Source organism: Cetorhinus maximus, chromosome 20 (assembly GCF_964194155.1).
Source record: "Cetorhinus maximus chromosome 20, sCetMax3.hap1.1, whole genome shotgun sequence".
Lineage (NCBI taxonomy): Eukaryota > Metazoa > Chordata > Chondrichthyes > Lamniformes > Cetorhinidae > Cetorhinus > Cetorhinus maximus.
The window spans coordinates 46,295,512-46,318,951 of NC_135898.1; the positions used below are offsets into that span (position 1 = coordinate 46,295,512).

Sequence of the window (23,440 nt, forward strand, 5' to 3'; positions counted from 1 at the left end):
GAGAAGGCACTGAAATGTCTACGTTATTTGGAACATTGCACTCAGTTTTGGCTCCCATGTGTGGTGAACTGTGAAGCTGTGAAGAGGAGGGTGACCTGGATGAAAGCAAATAATAGTAATGAGCACATGCTCCAAGAATTGAAGCAATTTACTTTGGAGAAATTCAGGATTATGGGGCATATGGTTCAACTTTTTAAAATGCTGAAGAAACTGGATACAGTCCAGTTAGATAGGTTAATAGAAATGGATATGGATAGTAGGATTAGCAATAATGCTTATGGAACCTGCAGACAAAATTTAGGTTAGATGCCTGTTAGTGTTTCTTTTCACAGTCCTCTAGAAGAAAAGCACTATGGTGCACAATGTGAGCATTGGGCTGCTATAATATTTTAACATATGAAGTTGACAATTTTTTGAGAATATTGCTAAACAGGTAAATTGTTAATTAATCAAAATTGTAATGAGCCATGGAAAATGACATTTTTCTCTCTCAATTGCCTTGATTGGAGAGGAATTTCCAAAATATTTCCTGAATTGAGTTTTTTTTGACTTTTTTTGCCTCTCTTGAGGCAGCATTGCTAGGGCTGGGTCATTGCAAGGTTGCATCATCGACTGATGATACTGCCTTGGTGTATCTTATACCGATTTGTTAATCAATTGGTGTTTTTTCATTTTTTAAATGATGAGACTGGGTTTGTAGAATTAACAACTGGAATATAAAAAGGGATTGGTGGGAGTGTGGCAATCTTTGAAACCATCATACAGTGTAAAAGAATGATAAAACGACCAGAAGATCGTGGGTGTATAGCCAAAGGATAGAACATAAGCTCCTGACTTAGTAATAAGCACTAATTCATCTCAACCTAGAGTACTCCTGCAATTTTGGTCACCTGTATCAGACTGAATTTGGAAAGGAAATAGGAGAAAGGTACAAGTCACATGCTGGAAATAAGGTAATCAGCTACTAGCAGAGGCTAAATAAGTTGGGAATGTTTTCTTGGGAGATAAGTCACAATGGAGAACTTAACAGGAAGTTAATAAACTGATCCTAATAAATTATTTCACTTCACAAAACTCAAAAGATGAAACGTGAAGCTACTTATTTACTTCACACAATGGATGGTGAATGAAGAAACTACCTGATGAAATGGAGATCATAAGACCATAAGACATAGGAGCAGAAATTAGGCCATTCGGCCCATCGAGTCTGCTCCGCCATTCAATCATGGCTGATGAGTTTCTCAACCCCATTCTCCCGCCTTCTCCCCGTAACCTTTGAGCCCCTTACCAATCAAGAACCTATCTATCTCGGTCTTAAATACACTCAATGACCTGGCCTCCACAGCCTTCTGTGGCAATGAATTCCATAGATTCACCAGTCTCTGGCTAAACAAGTTTCTCCTCATCTCTGTTCTAAAAGGTCTTCCCTTTACTCTGAGGCTGTGCCCTCGGGTCCTAGTCTCTCCTAATAATGGAAACATCTTCCCCACGTCCACTCTATCCAGGCCTTTCAGTATTCTGTAAGTTTCAATCTGATCCCCCCTCATCCTTCTAAACTCCATCGAATATAGATCCAGAGTCCTCAAATGTTCCTCATATGTTAAGCCTTTCATTCCTGGGATCGTTCTCGTGAACCTCCTCTGGACGCTCTCCAGGGCCAGCATATTCTTCCTGAGATACGAGGCCCAAAATTGCTCACAATATTCTAAATGTGGTCTGACCAGAGCCTTATAAAGCCTCAGCAGCACATCCCTGCTTCTAGTCTTCTCGAAATAAATGCCAACATTGCATTTGCCTCCCTAACTACCGACTCAACCTACAAGTTAACCTTAAGAGAATCCTGACTAAGACTCCAGGAAACATGTAGGGTTGACAAACTCAAGAACAAACTGAATAGATCTTTTGGCTAAAAATATGATTGAGAACTGTAACAGGTACTTTTTGAACTTCGGGAGCCTCCAGATGGAAACCAATGGTTCTTTCCAGTCCACTACATTTCACTTTTCCAATGACATCACTGCAGGAGTTCCTCAGGGTTCTGTCCTCAGCCCAACCATCTTTAGCTGCTTCATCAATGACCTTCCTTCCATCATAAGGTCAGAAGTGGGAATGTTTGCTGATGGTTACACAATGTTCAGCACCATTTGCTACTCCTCAGACTCTGAAGCAGTCTGTGTCCATATGCAGCAAGACCTGGACACATTCAGGATTGGGTTGATAAGTGGCAAGTGCCAGGCAATGACCATTTCCAACAGCAGCTTGAAACCAAAAATGTGTTGGCGACCAGCACAAAGGCCAGTATGCCAAATTATGTGCCCACCCGCCCAATCTGATTGGCTGGCAGCTCCTCCCCAGTGAAGGGCGGAAGTTCCACTTGGCTCTTGTTCAGCCTGCAAGCAGCACATTATGGCTGTGGGGCAGGCCTGGCATGTAGCAGGTCGGCTCCACACCACCTTTGCTTCGGTGGGGTGGGTGGGAGAGGAGGTGGTGGTGGGGACAGCCGTCTGACCCCCCTCACCACTCCCCCCACCCCCCCCAACAATAATATTCAACCATTTAAGAGGCCTCTTAGCATTATCCTGTGTATGGTCTGTGGTCCTAAGGTGGCTTTTTCACTCATTCATGTGTAATGCAACCATTGTTGGTGCATATGCTTTTTAAAAAGTGTCACAAATTTCAGTTCACTTTGTTTAACAGGAATGTTTGCATTTCAATGGGATTCACGGTTTTATTGGTTCAGCAGCTTTAAATGTGAAAGCTACTCTGAATTTCGATTAGTTGGAGCTGTATCCTTTGCAATTTTACGCCAATGCACTATGCAATCAGTAACAAGTGCTACAAGGGAAGTATATTGAATAGGGCAATTCAAAATCAAACCGTCATTTTGTGCAGTCTTTCGGGATAAGAAAAGAGAGAAATCTCTTACGAGCATTAGTTACAAGCACAAATGAAATATGTTAAATAGTTTAAATCCATTCCCCAGGCCACAGCACAAAGCTACCTAATACTTAACAGAAAGTGGTACACACACATTTGCCAAAATTGCCTCTGAGAATTGACAAAGAGTAGAGTGATAAAACATCCTGTTATGTCAGAATTGTGTATTTATAAACCTCTGAGGGCCAGGAACTGACTTTAAGCTTTGCTCTTACTGAATATAGTTACTGGCTACTTGCCCTATTATTCTTCTAAAATTCCTTTCACCACTATCAAGGTCATTTACATGTTCTGTAATAGAATCCTCTTCTTAAATATCCACATTCTAAACCCTGAAATCAGATTCAAAAACACATAGGGACTTGAGTCGCAGTTAGTTTTTTAAAAAGTCATCACTCACCAAATCCATATTGTGTGAACATTTGTGAATACAGTGAACATTGAGGTCACATGGGGTCCTGCATTGCATCAACTGTGACAATTTTAAAGTAAAATGCGATTCTTTATGTAAATTATGAACTGCCCTGGGTTTTTAATCCTCTAAATTGAGGCAGTTTGCTGGAGTTGGAGCTGAATTTATTTTATATTTGCTTGTGCTTGACAGTTCCGAACAATCACTTGCTAAATATTCTTCTTTTGGAGGAGCAGTTTTTCTTCTGGATTTAAAAAAAATCTATCTCTGCAGATTGTGGGAAACTATATTCACGTGATTTATAGCTCAATGTTCTGAAACATAACAGCATGTGAACAGACATAAGCTGTTATTCATGTGCAAATTAGCCAGCAACTTGTCTCCAGGAAGTGATATCCCATGAATTGTGAATCTCCAGAAGTTGTTGGTTATCATTCTGTCCTTCGTTTCACAAAAACAACGTCTCATCCTTAACTTCTCTGTGATATTCCATGAAGTTTCTGCATATGTGTAGTAATTGCTCATCAAGTTTACTGCAAAGTTAAGTCTAAAAATTAATAGTGTAAGTACCCTTTTAACAATGTGATCATTGTTAAACTAGCGATCAATCTCTCTTGTCCAGAAAGTGAGCAATTAAAGGAGTCTCATTCCTTCAGGTAGTTAATTGTTGAAATTTTTAATTGAAAATGTTCAAAATTTGTTTCTTTCTTTTCCTTTTTGTCTCTTTTTCTCTCTCTCGCTCTCTTAATTCAATGTTTATTTCCTCTTTTTCCTTTCTGCACTTGATTTGACTTTGAATTCACCTACTCCAATCACTCTCTTTCTGGACTCACTACTCCAATCACCCTCTTTCTGGACTCACTTATCACCCCAGCAGCCTCCGCATTCAAAGGATCATCCTCCGCCATTTCTGCCAACTCCAGCATGATGCCACCACCAAACACATCTTCCCTTCACCCCCCCCATGTCGGCATTCCATAGGGACCGTTCCCTCCGGGACACCATGGTCCACTCCTCCATTCCCCCCCCGCTACACCTCAACCCCCTCCCACGACACCTTCCCATGCAACCGCAGAAGGTGCAACACCTGCCCCTTCACTTCCCCCCTCCTCACCATCCAAGGGCCCAAACACTCCTTTCAAGTGAAGCAGCATTTCACTTGCACTGCCCTCAATTTAGTCTACTGCATTCGCTGCTCCCAATGTGGTCTCCTCTACATTGGAGAGACCAAACGCAGACTGGGTGACCGCTTTGCGGAACACCTTCAGTTTGTCCGCAAACATGACTCAGACCTCCCTGTTGCTTGCCATTTCAACACACCACCCTGCTCTTATGCCCACATGTCCATCCTTGGCCTGCTGCAATGTTCCAGTGAAGCTCAACGCAAACTGGAGGAACAGCACCTCATCTTCTGATTAGGCACTTTACAGCCTTCCGTACTTAACATTGAGTTCAACAACTTCAGATCATGAACCCTCTCCTACATCCCCAACCCCTTTTCAATCCCCGTTTTTTCCAATAATTTATATATATTTTAAATATTTTTCTTTTCCTGCCTATTTCTATTATTATTTTTAAATTTATTTCCATCCATTGTTTTACCTCCACCTTTTAGCCTATTTCGATCCCTTCCCCCTACCCCACCCCCACTAGGGCCATCTGTCACTTGCTCGTCCTGCTAGAAAGCCTTAGAAAGGTAGAAACCCTTAATGTCACCATTAGCACGTTCTTTAGCTAATATCACTACTGTCAACACCCTTTGTCTTTTGTCTATGACATCTTTGGCAATCTCTTCTTTACTTCTGCCTATCACTGGCCCTCTATCCAGATCTACCTACCTGTACCACCCCCCTCAAACAGCGCTTATTTCACCTCATTTCTATTTTTCTTTAGTTCTGATGCAGAGTCATACGGACTCGAAACGTTAACTCTGCCTTCCTCTCCACAGATGCTGTCAGACCTGCTGAATTTTTCCAGCTACTTCTATTTTTGTTTCAGATTTCCAGCATTTTGCTTTCATCCTCTTTCTGGATTTCTTTGTTTACTTTTCAATCCATTCACCTCATTGTTTAAGGAGATATACTGTTTGACCCATTATTCACCAAGGTCCCAGAGGCTGTTAAGTCCTCATTGCACTTTTATCAGTTTACACTTCCAGTAACTTTTGTGGGCAAGAAACTTTTGAGCTGAAGGGTGCAGGCACAAGTCTGTCTAACAAGGTGTGCCATGAGATGCCCTGTTCCGGCAAGTTCTGAACTAATAACAAAAGTTCCTATTTGTAGTATCACAAGGTGAGTTGCCGTATTTAAGTTCTAGGCCAGGATTTTCCATGCCCACTGGCGTCGGGTGTTTTTGGTGGCGTGAGCGGACAATGTGGCACGATCGGTTTCACGATGGTGTGAAACCAGTTTGCCATCGTCTGCTTAGCCCGCCAGTGGCGCGCCACGTTTCCCGTCATCGGACATCAGGAAGCTCATTGTAATACATCAGCATATCATTATAAGGCCAGCCCACTGAACTCATCCCCCACCCCCCAGCTGGATCGTCCACCCATGCCGGAGGGAAAACACGCCAACGTGTTTCACAGCAACACATAAGCAACATGCACGTGACAAGGGAAGAGGCTGCAGGACGAGAGCTGTACTGGGGAAAGGGAGTATCCCAGGGCGTGGGGGGTCATATGTTGATCTGTGCAAATATCCTCAAAATGGTGATGGCTGGGGCGATGAGGCCCAGATGGACATGTGAGGGTGTGTGTGAGAGTGAGTGGTGATGTCCCTTGAGCTGACAGTAAGTGAGATGCCAGTGAATGTGTGATGGGTTTAAGTGTGAGAGTTTAGAGTGATGAGATGGTTGCCTTACCCCAGCTGCACGGATGAAATCGTTCATCCTCTATCTGCAGTGGACAGCCAACTCTTCTGTGCAACATTAGCACTGACCACTGCTGCCATTGCCTACCAAGCCGGAGTGGTAATGTAGCTGCCCCTCTTACGGCCAGAGAGGGGGTGGAGGACATCACAGCAGGCTTCCACGACATCCAAAAGGTGCTTGAGGGCTGCAGCCTTCTTGCCTTTTGGGGCCATGTCTTCCTTGCTGCAGTCCTGGGCTGGAAGCACTGAACGTGGCTGTACTTTAAATGTGGTGCCTAGCATGATGAAGTGGCGAGGTGATAGTGTGATGGATGAATGAGAGCCCACCTGCCATTGAATCAGCGTGTTTCCCGGGAATGTATAAGTAATGCGGCGGGTTTGATACTAACCTGCCATCACAGCCTACGGGTAAAATGTTATTTTACCTGCCCGCTACCGCACTTAGTACAAATGTGGGATGATTCTACCCCTGGTTTTTCAATGTAATGGCCTGGAATTAATTGGCAAAATAATGGTGAGTTAAATGTACGCATTGTTATTAATCTGTATATTTTTTTTAAAATGGCAAATTGTGTGGAGACAGAGACATGCCGCGAGTTACGTATCACTAAAAATTACCAGGCAATTTGCACTGCTTCATCATTAGCTGCGTAAAAATGGAAGTTTGTCTCCTACCTCCGTTTGCGCTGCTATAACTAATAAAACTCACCTCAGACAGTTAGGACTAGTGATTAACAGCAACCTTTCAACGCCGAGGTTTATGCTCCTACAATGCCACTCGACCACAGAGGCCAAAAAAGGGAACAGCTGAAATTGCAGAGCCTTGCTCTTCTAGGTAGTAACCTATACCGAGGGAATTTTAAATTTTGATTTCCTTTTCGGAGGAAACTTATTTTGTTTTTTTTTGGTGGCACTGACTTGCTTGTTGTGCTTTTACCTTAACATTTCTGTTGTGTAGCTGATGGGTCTGGCTGTGTATAATAGTATCACCCTGGATGTTCGGTTTCCACCCTGCTGCTACAAGAAGCTGCTGAGTCCTCCTGTTGTTCCATGTGATCAGAATGCTACTGTTGGAGTAGCACCACTTACACTCGATGACCTCCGCCACCTTATGCCAGTAGGTATCTTTATAGGATCTACAGTTCAAGATCTTTTATTGGACCAAAGATTTCAAAGATTATTTCCATTGCTCACTTACACTTGTACAATCCTATTTTTATGTAAAAGATCTCACAGCTTATACTGAACCTGTTTACTTAACTCTATCACTTGGTACAATGAGCTGCTTGGAATCAGGAGAGACCTCTGAAAATATATGGAGGTTATTTTGCTCAGGTAAAAAGGGGCATTATCCCATAACGGTCAGTGTGAAAGTCATGTAGGTTGGAATAATGAAGGCAGCAGTTGTTAACGACATTTACACAAATGGAAGGATATGTGATTTTTGCTGTTACAGGTAAGAGATTCAATAAATTCTGCTGGTCAGCATCTTGGAGTAGAATTTGAAAGATAACTTTGGATAACTTCTTTGCACCATTCTCTGCTGTTACCAGCATGAAGACACAGATTAAATAATATATTGCAGAATTCCTAAAAGCATTCCTTTTTGCAGAAAAACCTTTTGTAACCTAGACATTTTGTTTAAAACAGCAACAGCCACATATTCTGGATGCTACAAACTATACCTAACATATCTACTTAGCTATTTATGCTTACAACAGTAAACCAGGACCAAGCTTTGAACCAATTCATCATTTTACCTTCGCCCTAACTTTTTAAAAAATATTTTCACATTGCCCCCACTCCAACATCCGTCCCTTCCCTCCTCTCCTTTTCTGAAGTTGTTGACTCCTTTCCTTATGTATTATGTTTCAGAGGCTAGCACCTACCAACACTTTCCCAAATAGCCATACTTCCATGTATGAGCATAGACAGCGAGTGTTGGCCAGCTATTCACAGCTGTGTGCCTGTCCTCACCTAGTGTTCACTGGATCACTGCATATCAACCAGTCATGAGAATGCAGGCTGATTTTCCCCACCCCCCCACCACCCTTCCATTGACATGATGCCTCAACTCAAAATGACCTAAACACAAAGTGGAATCGAGCCAAGAATTCCTCTGATCTGTTCTTTTTCCAATGCAGATTTCTATCACTGTATCAAAGTATTGATGTTAAAACAGAACAGCTTAAATGAAGTTTCAGCTGCAAAGTAGGTAGAAATTTGATGGGTGCATTCAGTACAAAAACAAGCTATTGTACTCAAGTGGCTGTAGGAATGAAGCATTAAGTGTACAGTAAAAGAAGTTTCATGTTCAACTGCCAGTTAAAACTGATGTTTGAATTCATACAGCGAATGAGGTTAGCTTGTTCACTGTTAGAAGGTGGGAAGTGCCCACCTGGGAAAGAGCCCAGAAAGTCAATCTTTTCTCCCTGAAAAGTAGCCCTCCTATTGCAGATTAGGAAACTGCTCCATAGCTGTCCTAAATTAAGCCATTGTACTCCTGGCTAAAGGACAATCTGACATAAAGTTATACTTGAATTGTAGACAATATGTAGAGTGAGCTTTGTGAAAGAAATTATTAACATTTAAACATGTCATTTGAAGGACTTGGCTCATGGACTTACAGCACTTATAAATTATGAAGGCAATATTGAGGAAGACTTTTGTTCCACATTTCAAGTAAGTTGCTAATTTTAATTTGATTTCAAACACCCTTTTTTATTATTGAGAATAACCAATTGTTGAAATCCTGATGATGAATAAAAATAATGTTGTACAGCATTAGAATCACCAGAGGTTTTTTGTTAACCAGCCTAATGTTGTTCCCAGCCTGTGCCAATAAATTTCTTATTAATTATGGCCAAAATATTAGCCTGCCTGACTTGAACGAGCGTAAAATGACGCGCGATGACACCGGGCAAGCATCCCGACATCATCGCGCACCTGCACAATATTTCAGTCGGTGGGCATGTGTGGGAGTTGGCAGTGTGCCTGCTGACAGTTAAAAGGCCTATTAAGGCCATTAAAGTTATAATTGAAAGAAACTTTTCGTTGTCCATCCAACCCTACGGTTGGCGGGCAGGTGAAAAGGCCAAGTGGCCTTTGGATTTTTTTAGGAAACCTCATCCACGGGCGGGATGAAGTTTCCAACAGCTATTAAAAATTAAATAAAAATGTAAACATTTCATTAATAACATGTCCCTGCTCATGTGACTAGAGTCACATGAGGGGACATGTTTTTTAACATCTTAAAATTCTTTATTTTTAGTTGTTAAAATCTTCATCCCCCTGAGGCACCTCTATGCCTCAGCGAACTTTTCCTGCGCGCATTGGCGCACATGCGCGGAAGTTCGTCCTCCCCCAACCCCTTCTAACAAAGACGGTGAATACAGAACCTCTACTCGCTTTAAAAAGGGAAGTGGATAAATATTTATGAAAAATTTAAAGGGACATTGTAAAAGGGCGGGGCAGCTTCCATAGGCACACAGCTCCCTCCGCCCCCACAACACCTGCCCGCCATGCTCTAAAACTCTCATGAGAGATATGGAGTGGGATTTCTCCAGCCCCGCCCACCTCCGGGATCATCCATTCCTACCGAAAGTCAATGCACTTTTGGTTGGGCCGCCGCATCCCCCCGCGGTGGGTCCCATCGCGGCAGGGCTGGAAAATCCTGGCCATAAAGTTAAGCACAAGGTCATGATACTACAGTTAGTTTTAAAAATAGTTTTGTTATCCTGCTGGAACAATCTAATCCTAAAATAATGCAGCATTCTGCAATGAGGATTGTTCTGCCACAGGAAAATGTGGGCCAGGATTTTATGGCCCCTTCCGCCAGACGGGTTTTACAGTCCCGCCGAACTGAATGGCGATTTAAATGGCTCACTGTGTCCGCCGGAGAGAGACATGCCTCGGTGGGGCCGTAAAATCCTGGCCGTGATATTTTCCATAACAAGTATAGACACATATGCCTTGAAATTCTGGCATTTCATGTGCTTGCATCAAATTTCTTTGCTATCGTAACAAAGGCACTGCAACATTAAAAAAACAATTAATTACCTACTTCATTAAAACAAATAATTCCATTTGAACATGTTCAGTGAGCGTGTCGCTTTTCAATCCTGTTCTCTAATAGAAACTGATCATCTGTTCACACTTTTATCCATTCACGGTTTTTATCCTATATTTATTTCAGGTATTTCAGGAAGAATTTGGAACTATTAAATCCTACAACCTCAAGCCAGGTGGCGACAAAATCGCTGTAACCAATCAGAACAGACAAGGCAAGCAAGTGACACTTCTCGTTCAACAGTCACACCTTACATTGCTAGTTTACACAAAGGCAAACTGAATAGCTTAAAGCATTGGCAAACATTTACAAAGTTTTACTCAAAAAGTATTTTAGAAGTGTTTCTCTATGATTAATTTTGCTTTCTGCAATCATTTTGGAACATCACTTGTCACAATAGCCTGAGATCCATTGCTTTCATTATGAAAATTCTGTTGCCAATGGTGTTCAATGAAGCAGATAGCATGATTTTATCATTGAATTTGGCTGTGCAGTTAAATTGCACATTGATTTATTTTTAAAAAGGTTACAAGTTTATTGACCTAACAATGTGAGATAAAATAGCAAAGCTTTTGAATATGTTGTATCATTAGAAAAATTTAACCAGATGCGGGTTAGTTACAAGCTAAGGGAGGAATAAACTATGCTTTTTGAAAAATGAATATTTTTATTATTCCAGAGTATGTACAGCTCTATATAGATTTCCTTCTCAACAAGTCCATCTACAAGCAGTTTGCAGCATTCTATCATGGGTTTCACAGTGTATGTGCCTCCAATGCTTTAATGGTAAGTATTTTCCAAATAGCCAATTGTTAAAGGTACAAAGCTTTTTACTACTTGGCCTTTAATTTGATTGACTCAGTTCTTGTAAGCTGTATGGTCTCAAGTGGAAGATAATATTAATTGTGATGCATCTTAACACATTTCCTGTATGAAGGATAATATTTCTGTTAAAGCATAAAATGTTTCTTGTTTCTGACTTGGATCTCATTATTTGATATCATCTCTGGGTAAATATTCATTATTACATGGAAATTTGAGTATAGAACACATTTAACATTTGATCACAAAATGGACTGATTTAATTTTCTGTGAATGTTAGTTTTGCAGTTAATTTTAAATTTCAACATAATTATATTCTTTTAAAGGCGTATTTATGTGTACTTAAATGCTTCAGGGAGTTCTAATAATGCATCACTACATATACAATTGCACATGATAAGCCTTCTTCAAAACCATTAAAATAGAAATTGTAAGTCATGAATTGGGAACTATAACTTTTCTTTTGGAAAGGCCACATTTGTTTTCTTTCTCACGTCTCTGCTGATTTTAAAAACAGAAAGTCTGCATCCCTTGTTACTTTCTTCCCATAGACTAAAGTAGCAGCTAAGGCTGTTGTTAGTCCAGAGAAGAGGGAGCTTTATTCTGAAGCTAGCAGTGTTGAATGCTGATGACACACAGCAAAAATTGGAAAATAACCTTTTTCCCTACTGCAGAAAACTTTCACCATGATAGTCACAGAAAGACCCCAAGTATTACTAAGTTGTATTTTGAAATACAAAACATTAAAATGGTTATTGCTGAAATACTTAAGAAACCCTGTAACTTAGTTACAACCTGAACTGGTATCGCACCTTTCCAATAACAAACAACCACATGGCACTCTCCGGGGAGCACTGGTGACCCAAACAGAGGAGGAAACTAGGAGAGATTCCAAAAGTACAGTCAAAGTTGTAGGAGGCCTTTGACGATCAGAAGCAAAGGGGAAAGGTGGAGCTGTTTGTCTGGTAGCATCAGGCTTGTGGGGATAATGAACAATAGAGAAGGTGTGCATTCCCATTGACACGGTCTGCGCAGAAACCGGCATAAATGCATTAAGTGCAAGGAAATTTCATGCTGTTGCATTTCATTATACTTATGCTGCATATTTCAATACCCAAATACTATATAGTTACATTTTCTGATTCAATTTTGTAATTAAACTAGGATAGAAAGTGATTATTAACCTCGCAAGGTGACTCTCTGCTTCACAGAAACATCCCAGTAGTCATTAAATTGTATTAAGTATTGCACAGCTTCTGGGCAGTGATGAAGAATAATTATACCCTTTTGAGGCTGTCTGCTGCGTGTGGTTATATCTGTCCTGATACCCCTGCTGCTTAAGTTGGCAAAATTGAGTCATCTGACTTTGATCCCCTGGAGTTAAAAATACCCACTTTCACCTTGCTAAATTAATCTGTGTCCTCTATAGTTCTTCTAACCTTCATAGCTCTCTAAGGGGAAATGTAAAATATATTTTAATATTATTTTGCTAAAGTCCATTATACTCCTCCCAGTTCAAGCAACTTCACTAAAGCTCCATTATAAACCATCTACTCCCTGTTTAGTGTAAGAATTTTACTTGAACTTTGCACAAGAGCAGAATACACCCCTGGCATTTCAACTTTCTGTTGTGCAAAATGATGCCTATGAGCTGGTGAAATTTGATAGGCAACTCCCATGTTTACCGTTAATCGAGCCTTGACACCTCCATTTCTACTAATTAAACCAATGCCAATTCATTTGTTATGCTGAATAATCTTAAAGAATGTGTCAGTTAGCCTAATCTTATAATTGATCATCCCAGTTATATAACTCGAATCGTATTTCTTCCACTTTGGCTGCCTCCTCACTACTAACCTCTACTTGCCATTGAATCATGTTCTTACAAAATATGATTTGCAGCTATATATTCTGTAAATTAGTCTGATCTTGTTTTTAATTTTTATCAGCAACTCACAGACTTGTGAACACCACCTAGAAAGCAACAGCGGCATGGGAGCACCACCAGCTCCAAGTTTCCCTCCAAATTGCAACATCCTGAGTTGGGCAAAAACCACTGTTCATTCGCTGTTGCTGCGTCCCTACTTGATAGCGTTGTGGGAGTACCTTGACACAGATAGAGGATCAAGAAGGTGGCCCACTACCATCTCATGCACATCTAGGGATTGACATGAAGTGCCTGTCTTGCAAGTGATCCCGACATCACAGAATCACATAATGGTTACACCACAGAAGGAGGCTACTCGGCCCATAGTGTCTGCACTGGCTCTCCAAATAAGCAATTCACCTGGTGCCATTCCCTGCCTTCTCCCTGTAACCCTGCACATTCTTCCTTTTCAGATAATTGTCTAATTTCCTTTCGAATGCCTCAATTGAACTTGCCTCCACCACACACTCAGGCAGTGCAATCCAGGCCTTAACTGCTCGCTGCGTGACAAGGTTAATCCTTGTGTTACCTTTACTTCTGCCAATTCCATTAAATATTTTCCCTCTTGTTCTTGATATTTTCACAAACATACATATGTGCGAACTTATGAATTAGAAGCAGGAGTAGGCCACTCGGCCCTTGGAGTCTGCTTCGCCATTCAATAAGATCATAGCTGACCTGATTGTAATCTGAACTCCATGTTCCCACCTACCCACAATAACTTTTCACCCCCTTGCTGATCAAGAATCTATCTACTTCTGCCTTAAAAATATTCAAAGACTCTGCTCCACTGCCTTTTGAGGAAGAGAGTTCCAAAGACACTCAACCCTGTGAGAGAAAAAAAATTCTCAGCTCTGTCTTAAATGGGCGACCCCTTATTTTCAAAGTGACACCCGGTTCTAGATTCTCCCACAAGAAGAAACATCCTCTCAATACCCACCTCATCAAGCCGCCTCAAGAGCCTATATGTTTCAATCAAGTCGCTTCTTATTCTTCTAAACTCCAGCAGATATGAGCCTAGCCTGCCCAACCTTTCCTCATGAGACAACCTGCCCAATCCAGGTATTAGTCTAGTAAATCTTCTCTGAACTGCTTCCAATGCATTTACATCCTTCCTTAAATAAGGAGACCAATGCTGTACACAGTACTCCAGATGTGATCTTATCAATGCCCTGTATAATGGAAGCATAACCTCCCTTCTTTTGTATTCAGTTCCCCTCACAACAAACAATAACATTCTATTAGCTTTCCTAATTACTTGCTGTATCTGGATAACCTTTTACGATTCATGCACTAGGACACTAGATCCCTCTGCATCTCAGAGCTCTGCAATCTTTCACAATTTAGATAATATGCTTTTTAAAATATTTTTGCTAAAATGGACAATTTCACATTTTCCTACATCATACTCCATTTGATAGGTCTTTGCCCACTCACTTAACCTATCTATATCATTTTCTAGCCTCCTCATTTCCTCTTCACAGTTTACTTTCCTAAATCATTTATATAAATTGTAAAAAGTTGAGGCCCCAGCACTGATCCCTGTGACACACCACTCATTATATCTTTCCAACCAGAAAATAACCCATTTATGCCTACTGTGTTTCATGTTAGCTAGCCAAACTTCTATCCATGCCAAAATGTTACCCCCCACAATGAGCTTTTATTTTTCACAATAACCTTTGATGTGGCACCTTAACAAATGCCTTCTGGAAATCTAAATACAGTACATCCGCCTTTAGTCCCCTCATCCAAATCATTTATATAAATCCACAGCACATGTTCTTTCTTCAAAGAACCCCAATAAATTGGTTAAACATGATTTCCCTTTCACAAAACCATGTTGACTCTGCCTGATTGCCTTGAATTTATCAAAGTGCTCTGCCATAATGTCTTTAATAATAGCTTCTAACATTTTCCCTATAACAGCTATTAAGCTAACTGGCCTGTAGTTTCCTGTTTCTGTCTCCCTCCCTTTTTGAATATAGGAGTTACATTCGATATTTTCCAATCTAATGGAATCTTTCCCAAATCTAGGGAATTTTGGAAAATCAAAACCAATGCTTCACCTATCTCACTAGCCACTTCTTTTAAAACCCTAGGATGAAGTCCATCAGACAAGGGACTTGTCAGCCCACAGTTCCAACAATTTGTTCAGTACCACTTCCCTGGTGATTGTGATTTTCTTGAGTTCTTCCCTTCCATTTCCTGATTTACGGCTGGGATGTTACTTGTATCCTCTATAGTGAAGACTGATGCAGAATACCTGTTCAATTCACTTGCTATCTCCTTATTTTCCATTATTAATCCTCAGGCTCACTTTCTATAGAACCAATGCTCACTTTATTAACTTTATCTTTTTAAAATTTTTTATAGAATCTCTTACTATCTAGCCAGCTTTCTCTCATACTCTAATTTTTCCTTCCTTGCCAATCTTTTTGTCATTCTTTGCTGTTGTTTTGATATTCTGTCCAATCTTCTGACCTGCCATCCATCTTTGCGCAATTATAGGCTTTTTCTTTAAGTTTGGTCTTAACTTTTTTAGTTAACCACAGATGGTGGATCCTCCCCTTTTGATTTTTTTCTCTTTCTTGTTGGAATATATCTATTCCGTGTATTCCGAAATGTTCCCTTAATGTCTGATGCTGCATTGTTATTGACCTATCCCGTAACCTAATTTGCTAGTTCATTTTAGCTAGTTATGCTTTCATGCCCACATAATTGCTCTTATTTAAGTTAAAAATACTAGACTTAGATCCATTCTTCTCTCCCTCACACTGAATGTCATTTTCAATCATATTATGATTGCTGCTATCTAGCGGTGCCTTCAGTATGAAGTCATTAATTAATCCTAACTCGTTGCACAATACCAGATCCAATATAGCCTGCTCTCTGGTTTACTCCAGAACATTCTGTTCTAAGAAACTATCCTGAAAACATTCTATGAATTCCTCATCTAGGCTACCTTTGCCCAACTGATTTTTCCAGTCTATACATGGATTAAAATCCTGTATGGTTATTGCAGTACCTTTCTGACAAGGTCCCATTATTTCTTCTATGATTCCCCGTCCTCCCGTATGGTTACTGTTTTGGGGCCTGTACACAGCTCCCACAAGTGACTTCTTGCCTTTATCATTTATCATCCCTAACCAAACCGCTTCCATGTCCTGGTTTCCTGAACTTGGGTCATCCCTCTCTATTGTGCTAATACCATCATTAACAGAGCTACTCCTCCGCTTTTTCCTAGCTTCCTGTCCTTCCTAAATGACATGTACCCTTCAATATTCAGGTCCCAATCTATGTCCTCCTGCTACACCTCTGTAATGTCTATCAGCTCATAGTGTAAATAGAAATAAATAACGATCAGTTAATTTGTTTTGTTTTGAATGCTATATGCATTCAGATACAGAGCCTTTAGTTTTGCCCTTTTATTATTTTTGTAACCCCTAGCCTTATCTTTTGATTTGCTCTCTGTACTCTCTGCCCCTTCCTTTCACGGTCTATTTATCATTTCCCACATTAATACCTTTCTCTCTTGCCTGTCTCTACTCTGATTTACCACATCTTCCCAAGTTTGATCCCTTGCCCCCACCTATTTAGCTTAAAACCTTCTCTACCTCCCCAGTTATGTGGCTCACTCAAACACTGGTCCCAGCATGGTTCGGGTGTAGACTGTTCCAATGGTACAGCCCCTACTTTCCCCAGTACTGATGTCAGTGCCCCATGAACCAGAACCCACTTCTCCCACACCAGTCTTTGAGCCACGCATTCGTCTCTAATTTTATGTGCCCTATGCCAACTTTCATGTGGCTCAGGTAATAATCCAGAGATTTATTACCTTTGAAGGTTTTGCTTTTTAATTTGGTGCCTTGCTCCTCATAGTGCCTATGCAGACCCTCTTTCCTTGATCTACCTATGTCAAGTTGACAAGTTGGTGGAGTGGGCAGATAGGTGGCAGATGAAGTTCAATGTGGAGAAGTGTGAGGTGATGCATTTTGGTAGGAAGAACATGGACAGACAATATAAAAAAAGGGGTGAAATTTTGAAGGGGGTGCAGGAGCAGAAAGACTTGGGTGTATATGTGCATAGATCATTGAAGATGGCTGGACAGGTGGAGAGAGCTGTTAATAAAGCATATGGTATCCTTGGCTTTATTAATAGGGACATAGAGTATAGGAGCAGGGAAGTTGTGCTGAATTTATACAAGACACTCGTTAGACCTCAGCTGGAATATTGTGTATAGTTCTGGGCACCATATTATAGGAAGGATGTGAACACATTGAAGAGAGTGCAGAGAGGCTTACAAGAATGGTTCCAGGGATGAGAAACTTCAGTTATGAGGATAGATTGGAGAGGTTGGGACTGTTCTCCTTGGAGAGAAGAAGGCTAAGAGGAGATTTAATAGAGATGTTCAAAATCATGATGGGGCTGGACAGAGTAGATAGGGAGAAGCTGTTCCCACTCGTAAAAAGATCAAGAATGAGAGGGCACAGATTTAAAGTGATTTGCAAAAGAAGCAAGTGTGATGTGAGAAAAAACTTTTTCACACAACGAGTGGTTTGGGTCTGGAATGCATTGCCTGGAGGCAGGTTCATTCGAGGCATCCAAGAGGACATTGTTTCTATTCAAATAATCATCTAATGTGCAAGGGTACGGGGAAAAGGCAGGGCAATGGCTCTAGGTCATAATGCTCATTTGGAGAGCCAATGCAGACATGATGGGCCGAATGGCCCCCTGTGCTGTTAAGATTCTGTGATTCATTGGTACCTACAGGGACCACAATGACTGGATCCTCCCCCCCACTGCAAGTTCCTCTACAGCCCTGAGCAGATGTCCCGAACCCTGGCACCGGGCAGGCAGCACTGCTATCTGGACTATCACTCTTTGCTACAGAGAATAATGTCAATCCCCCTTGCTTACCACAACATTCCATTTTGTTCCCCCCACTTGAATGGCTTCCTGTACCATGGTATCATGGTCAGCTAGCTTATCCACCCTTCAGCTCCTCTCATCCAAACAAGCTGAGAGAACCTCAAATCTATTGGAGAGTGGCAAAGAGCAATAGTTCAGACAGCTGTGTTGCCTGCCCAGCAAATGCTGAGGCTCCTGCACTTCCCTCTGGGTCCCCTCACTCACAGTCACACCTCCTTGTCCCTGACCACTGACCAAATCAAAATACCCTATCCTAAGGGGCGTGACTGCATCCTGATACAAATCATCCAGATAACATTCCCCTTCCCTGATGTGTCACAATGTCTGCAGCTCAGCCTCCAGCTCGATGAATCTGAGCTAAAGCTCTTTTCTTCTTCCTGAAGAAGTGTTTGCCCTGGATCATACTGGCATGCAGGAGCTCCCACATGCTGCAGCCATGACACACCACCTGTTCTGCCGTTCCTTAATATAATTAAGTAATTAATTAAAACACATTATGCAATTTATTTATTTTTCTTTAATATATTTTATTAACCTCACCACCAGTTCCTATATTATTTTAAGTCTTAAGAAACCTTAACTACTTACCAGATAGTCACCAAACAGCTAGTTCTTTCCCTGCAGTAGAGTAAGAAATTCCTACAGGGTGAAAAAGTTTGAAAAGGCAAAAGGAAGGGACATCTTCTTCCACTCCTCACTTAACTACCCCACTCACCAAATTCCCAGCTATACATTCAGTTCCAAGCTGCACTCATTTGCACAAGTGGGAACAATTTCTCCCTACCTACTCTGCTCAAACTCCTCATAATTTTGATTACCTCTATCAAAACTCCTCTCACCTTTTCTTCAAGGAAAAGAGTCCCAACTTCTCCAGTCTATCCTCATAACTGAATTTCCTCATCCCTGAAACCATTCTTGTGAATCTTCTCTCCACTGAGTTCACATCTTTCCTAAAGTGCAGCACCCAGACTGGACGCAATACTTCAGCTGAAGCTGAAACAGTGTCTTATACAAGTTCAACATAATCTCTTGCTCTTGTACTCTTTGCTCCTCTTAATAAAGCCTTGGATATTGTATGCTTTATTAACTGCTCTTTCAATCTATCCTGCCGCCACCACCAATGACATATGCACATATACACCAAGATCCCTCTGCTCCTGAACCCCTTTTAGAGTTGTATCCTTTATTTTATATTGTATCTCAGTGTCCTTTCTATCAAAATGAATCCCTTCACAATTCTTGCATTGAACTTCATCTGCCAGTTGTCTGCCCATTCCACCAAATTGGCTACGTGCTTTTGAAATTCTACACTATCTTCTTCTCAGTTCACAATACTTTCAAGTTTAATTTCATATCCGCAAAATTTGAAATTGTGTCCTTTACACCAAGGTCTGGTTTACTAATATATATCAGGAATAGCAAGGGTCACAACACTGACCCCTGGACAATTCAACTACAAACCTTCCTCCAGCCTGAAAAACATCCATTAACCACTACTTTGTTTCCTGTCACTCAGTCAGATTCATATCCATGTTGCTACAGTCCCTTTTATTCCATGAGCTATAACTCTGCTCACAAGTCTGTTGTGTGGCACTGTATCAAATGCCTTTTGGAAATGACTTAAGTGAGGGGAGCAAAGACACGGTCGCTAACTTGGCAGATGATAGGTAGGAAAGTATGCTGTGAAGAGGACATGAGGTTGCAAATGGATATAGATAGGGTGTGAGTGGGCAAAAATCTGGCAAATGGAGTTTAATGTGGGAAAATGTGAAGTTGTCCACTTTGGCAGGAAGTGGAGAATGGCTGCATAATTCTAAGTTGCAGAGGGATCTAGGTGTTCTAGTACATGAGTCACAAAAAGTTAATATGCAGGTACATCAAGTAATTAAGAAGGCTGGTGGAATGCTTTCCTTTATTATGAGAGGGATTGAACATAAAAGTAAGGACGCTATGCATCAGTTTTACAGGGCGTTGGTGACACCTCACCTCGAATACTGTGTGCAGTTTTGGTCTCCTTATTTAAGGAAGGATGTAAATGCATCGCAGGCAGTTCAGAGGAGGTTTACTAGATTGATACGAGGAATGAGTGGGTTGTCTTATGAGGAAAGGTTGGACAGACTGGACTTGTTTCCCACTGGAGTTTAGAAGAGTGAGGGGTGATTTGATTGAAGTATACAAGATCCTGATGGGCCTTGATAAGGTGGATGTTGAAAGGATGTTTCCTCTTGTGGATGAGGCTAGAACTACGGGGGCACTGTTTTAAAATTCGGGGTCGCCCTTTTAGGACCATAAGACCATAAGACATAGGAGCAGAAATTAGGCCATTCGGGCCATTGAGTTTGCACCGCCATTCAATCATGGCTGATAAGTTTCTCAACCCCATTCTCCCGCCTTCTCCCCGTAACCTTTGATCCCCTTACCAATCAAGAGCCTATCTATCTCGGTCTTAAATACACTCAATGACCTGGCCTCCACAGCCTTCTGTGGCAATGAATTCCATAGATTCACCACTCTCTGGCTAAAGTAGTTTCTCCTCATCTCTGTTTTAAAAGGTCTTGCCTTTATACTGAGGCTGTGCCCTCGGGTCCTAGTCTCTCCTAATAATGGAAACATCTTCCCCATGTCCACTCTATCCAGGCCTTTCAGTATTCTGTAAGTTTCAATCAGATCCCCCCTCATCCTTCTAAACTCCATTGAGTATAGACCCAGAGTCCTCAAACGTTCCTCATATGTTAAGCCTTTCATTCCTGGGATCATTCTCGTGAACCTCCTTTGGACCCTCTCCAGGGCCAGCACATCCTTCCTGAGCTACGGGGCCCAAAATTGCTCACAATATTCTAAATGTGGTCTGACCATAGCCTTATAAAGCCTCAGCAGCACATCCCTGCTTTTATATTCTAGTCCTCTCAAAATAAATGCCAACATTGCATTTGCCTTCCTAACTACCGACTCAACCTGCAAGTTAACCCTAAGAGAATCCTGGACTAGGAGTCCCAAGTCCCTTTGCACTCCAGATTTCTCAATTCTCTCCCCATTTAGAAAATAGTCTATGCCTCTATTCTTCCTACCAAAGGGCATGACCTCACACTTCCCCACGTTGTATTCCATCTGCCACTTCTTTGCCCATTCTCCTAACCTGTCCAAATCCTTCTGCAGCCTTGCCGCCTCCTCAATACTACCTGTCCCTCCACCTATCTTTGTATCATCTGCAAACTTAGCCAGGATGCCCTCAGTTCCTTCATTTAGACCATTAATGTATAAAGTGAAAAGTTGTGGTCCCAGCACTGACTGCGGAACTCCACTAGTCACCGGCCGCCATCCTGAGAAGGATCCCCTTATCTCCACTCTCTGCCTCCTGCCAGACAGCCAATCTTCTATCCATGCCTCTAACACCATGAGCTCTTATCTTACTGAGCAGCCTCCTGTGCGGCACTTTGTCAAAGACTTTCTGGAAGTCCAAGTAGATAACATCCATTGGCTCCCCTTTGTCTAACCTACGCGTTACCTCCTCAAAGAACTCTAACAGATTTGTCAGGCTTGACCTACCCTTTATGAAACCATGCTGACTTTGCCCGATTTTACCATGCACTTCCAAGTATTCTGAAATCTCATCCTTAATAATGGATTCTAAAATCTTACCAACGACCGAGTTCAGGCTAAATGGCCTGTAATTTCCCGTCTTTTGCCTCACTCCCTTCTTAAGCAGGGGGGTTACATTAGCGATTTTCCAGTCCTCTGGGACCCTCCCTGACTCGAGTGATTCCTGAAAGATCACCACTAACGCCTCCACTATCTCTTCAGCTATCTCCTTCAGAACTCTGGGGTGTGATCCATCTGGTCCAGGTGATTTATCCACCTTCAGACCTTTCAGTTTTCCTAGCACCTTCTCCTTGGTAATGGCCACCATACTCACCTCTGCCCCCCGATTCTCTTGAACTTTGGGGATGTCACTCGTGTCTTCCACTGTGAAGACTGGCGCAAAGTACCTATTCAGTTCCTCTGCCATTTCTTTGTTCCCCACTACTACTTCTCCAGCATCATTTTCCAGCGGCCCAATGTCCACTTTTACCTCACTCTTACCCTTTATATATCTAAAAAAACTCTTGCAATCATCTTTTATATTACTGGCTAGTTTACCCTCATATTTAATCTTCTCCCTCCTTATTTCTTTTTTAGTTGTCCTCTGTTGGTCTTTGTAGGCTTCCCAATCCCTTGGTTTCCCACTGCTCTTCACCACATTGTATGCCTTCTCTTTAGCTTTTATGCTGTCCCTGACTTCCCTTGTCAGCCATGGTTGCCTCGTCCTCCCTTTAGTATGCTTCTTCTTCCTAGGGATGAATTTTTGCTGTGTCTCCCAAATTACTCCCAGAAACTCCTGCCATTGCTGTTCCACTGTCTTTCCTGCTAGGCTCATCTCCCAGTCAATTCTGGCCAGCTCCTCCCTTGTGCCTCTGTAGTTGCCTTTATTCAACTGTAGTACCGTTACATCTGATTCCAGCTTTTTCCTCTCAAATTGCAGGGTAAATTCTATCATAATATGGTCACTTCCTCCTAAGGGTTCCTTCACCTTAAGCTCCCTTATCAAATCTGCCTCATTACTAAATCTAGAATTGCCTGTTCCCCAGTGGGCTCCACCACAAGCTGCTCCAAAAAGCCATCTTGTAGATATTCCACAAATTCCTTTTCTTGGGATCCACTACCAACCTGATTTTCCCAGTCTACCTGCATATTGAAATCCCCCATAATCACTGTAACTTTGCCTTTTTTACACACCTTTTCTATCTCCTGGTGTATCTTGTGCCCCACATCCTGACCACTGTTCGGAGGCCTGTACATAACTCCCATAATGGGTTTTTAAACTTTGCGGTTCCTCAACTCTACCCACACAGATTCTACATCATCTGACCCTACATCATTTCTTGCTATCGATTTAATTTCATTTCTTACTAACAAAGCAACCCCAGCCCTCTGCCAACCTGCCTATCTTTTCGATAGGATGTATATCCTTGGATATTTAGCTCCCAGTCCTGATCCCCTTGCAGCCATGTCTCCATGATGCCCCCCATCGTACCTGCCAATTTCAATCTGCGCCACAAGCTCATTTACCTTATTTCATATACTGCGTGCATTCAGATACAACACCTTCAGTCCTGTATTTCCCATCCCCTTTCTCATTGTCGTCCCTTTATCTGATGTGCTTGAAGTTAGATTCCTAGCCCTTTCCAAACACTCTGTCCTATTTTGTGTTCTGGAGACTTTAATAGCCTCTCCGGGGCTCTCCTTTCTTTTCAGTTTTTTCATAATTTTCAGGACAGAGATGAGCAGAAATTTTTTCGGAGGGTTGTGCTACTTTGGAACTCTCTGCCTCAGAAGGTGGTGGAGGCGGGCTCATTGAATATTTTTAAGGCAGAGGTAGATAGATTCTTGTTAGACAAAGGAATCAAAGGTTTTCCAGGGTAGAGGAGAATGTG

The 23,440-nt window shown here is 41.7% G+C and overlaps 1 protein-coding gene and 1 long non-coding RNA gene across 2 annotated transcripts in view; one reads left to right on the top strand and one right to left on the bottom strand.

Moving 5' to 3' along the window:
• The window catches only part of hectd2 (HECT domain containing 2), a 158,058-nt gene that overhangs the window by 109,039 nt on the left and 25,579 nt on the right, over window positions 1-23,440 (top strand). The window contains exons 14-18 of the mRNA XM_078565993.1: window positions 2,698-2,786; window positions 7,178-7,336; window positions 8,827-8,901; window positions 10,415-10,502; window positions 10,968-11,074. Of these exons, the coding sequence (XP_078422119.1) occupies window positions 2,698-2,786; window positions 7,178-7,336; window positions 8,827-8,901; window positions 10,415-10,502; window positions 10,968-11,074 (518 nt within the window). The remainder of the gene's footprint in view (window positions 1-2,697; window positions 2,787-7,177; window positions 7,337-8,826; window positions 8,902-10,414; window positions 10,503-10,967; window positions 11,075-23,440) is intronic.
• The window catches only part of LOC144695078 (uncharacterized), a 93,274-nt gene that overhangs the window by 29,172 nt on the left and 40,662 nt on the right, over window positions 1-23,440 (bottom strand). The gene's annotated exons all lie outside the window — the stretch shown is intronic.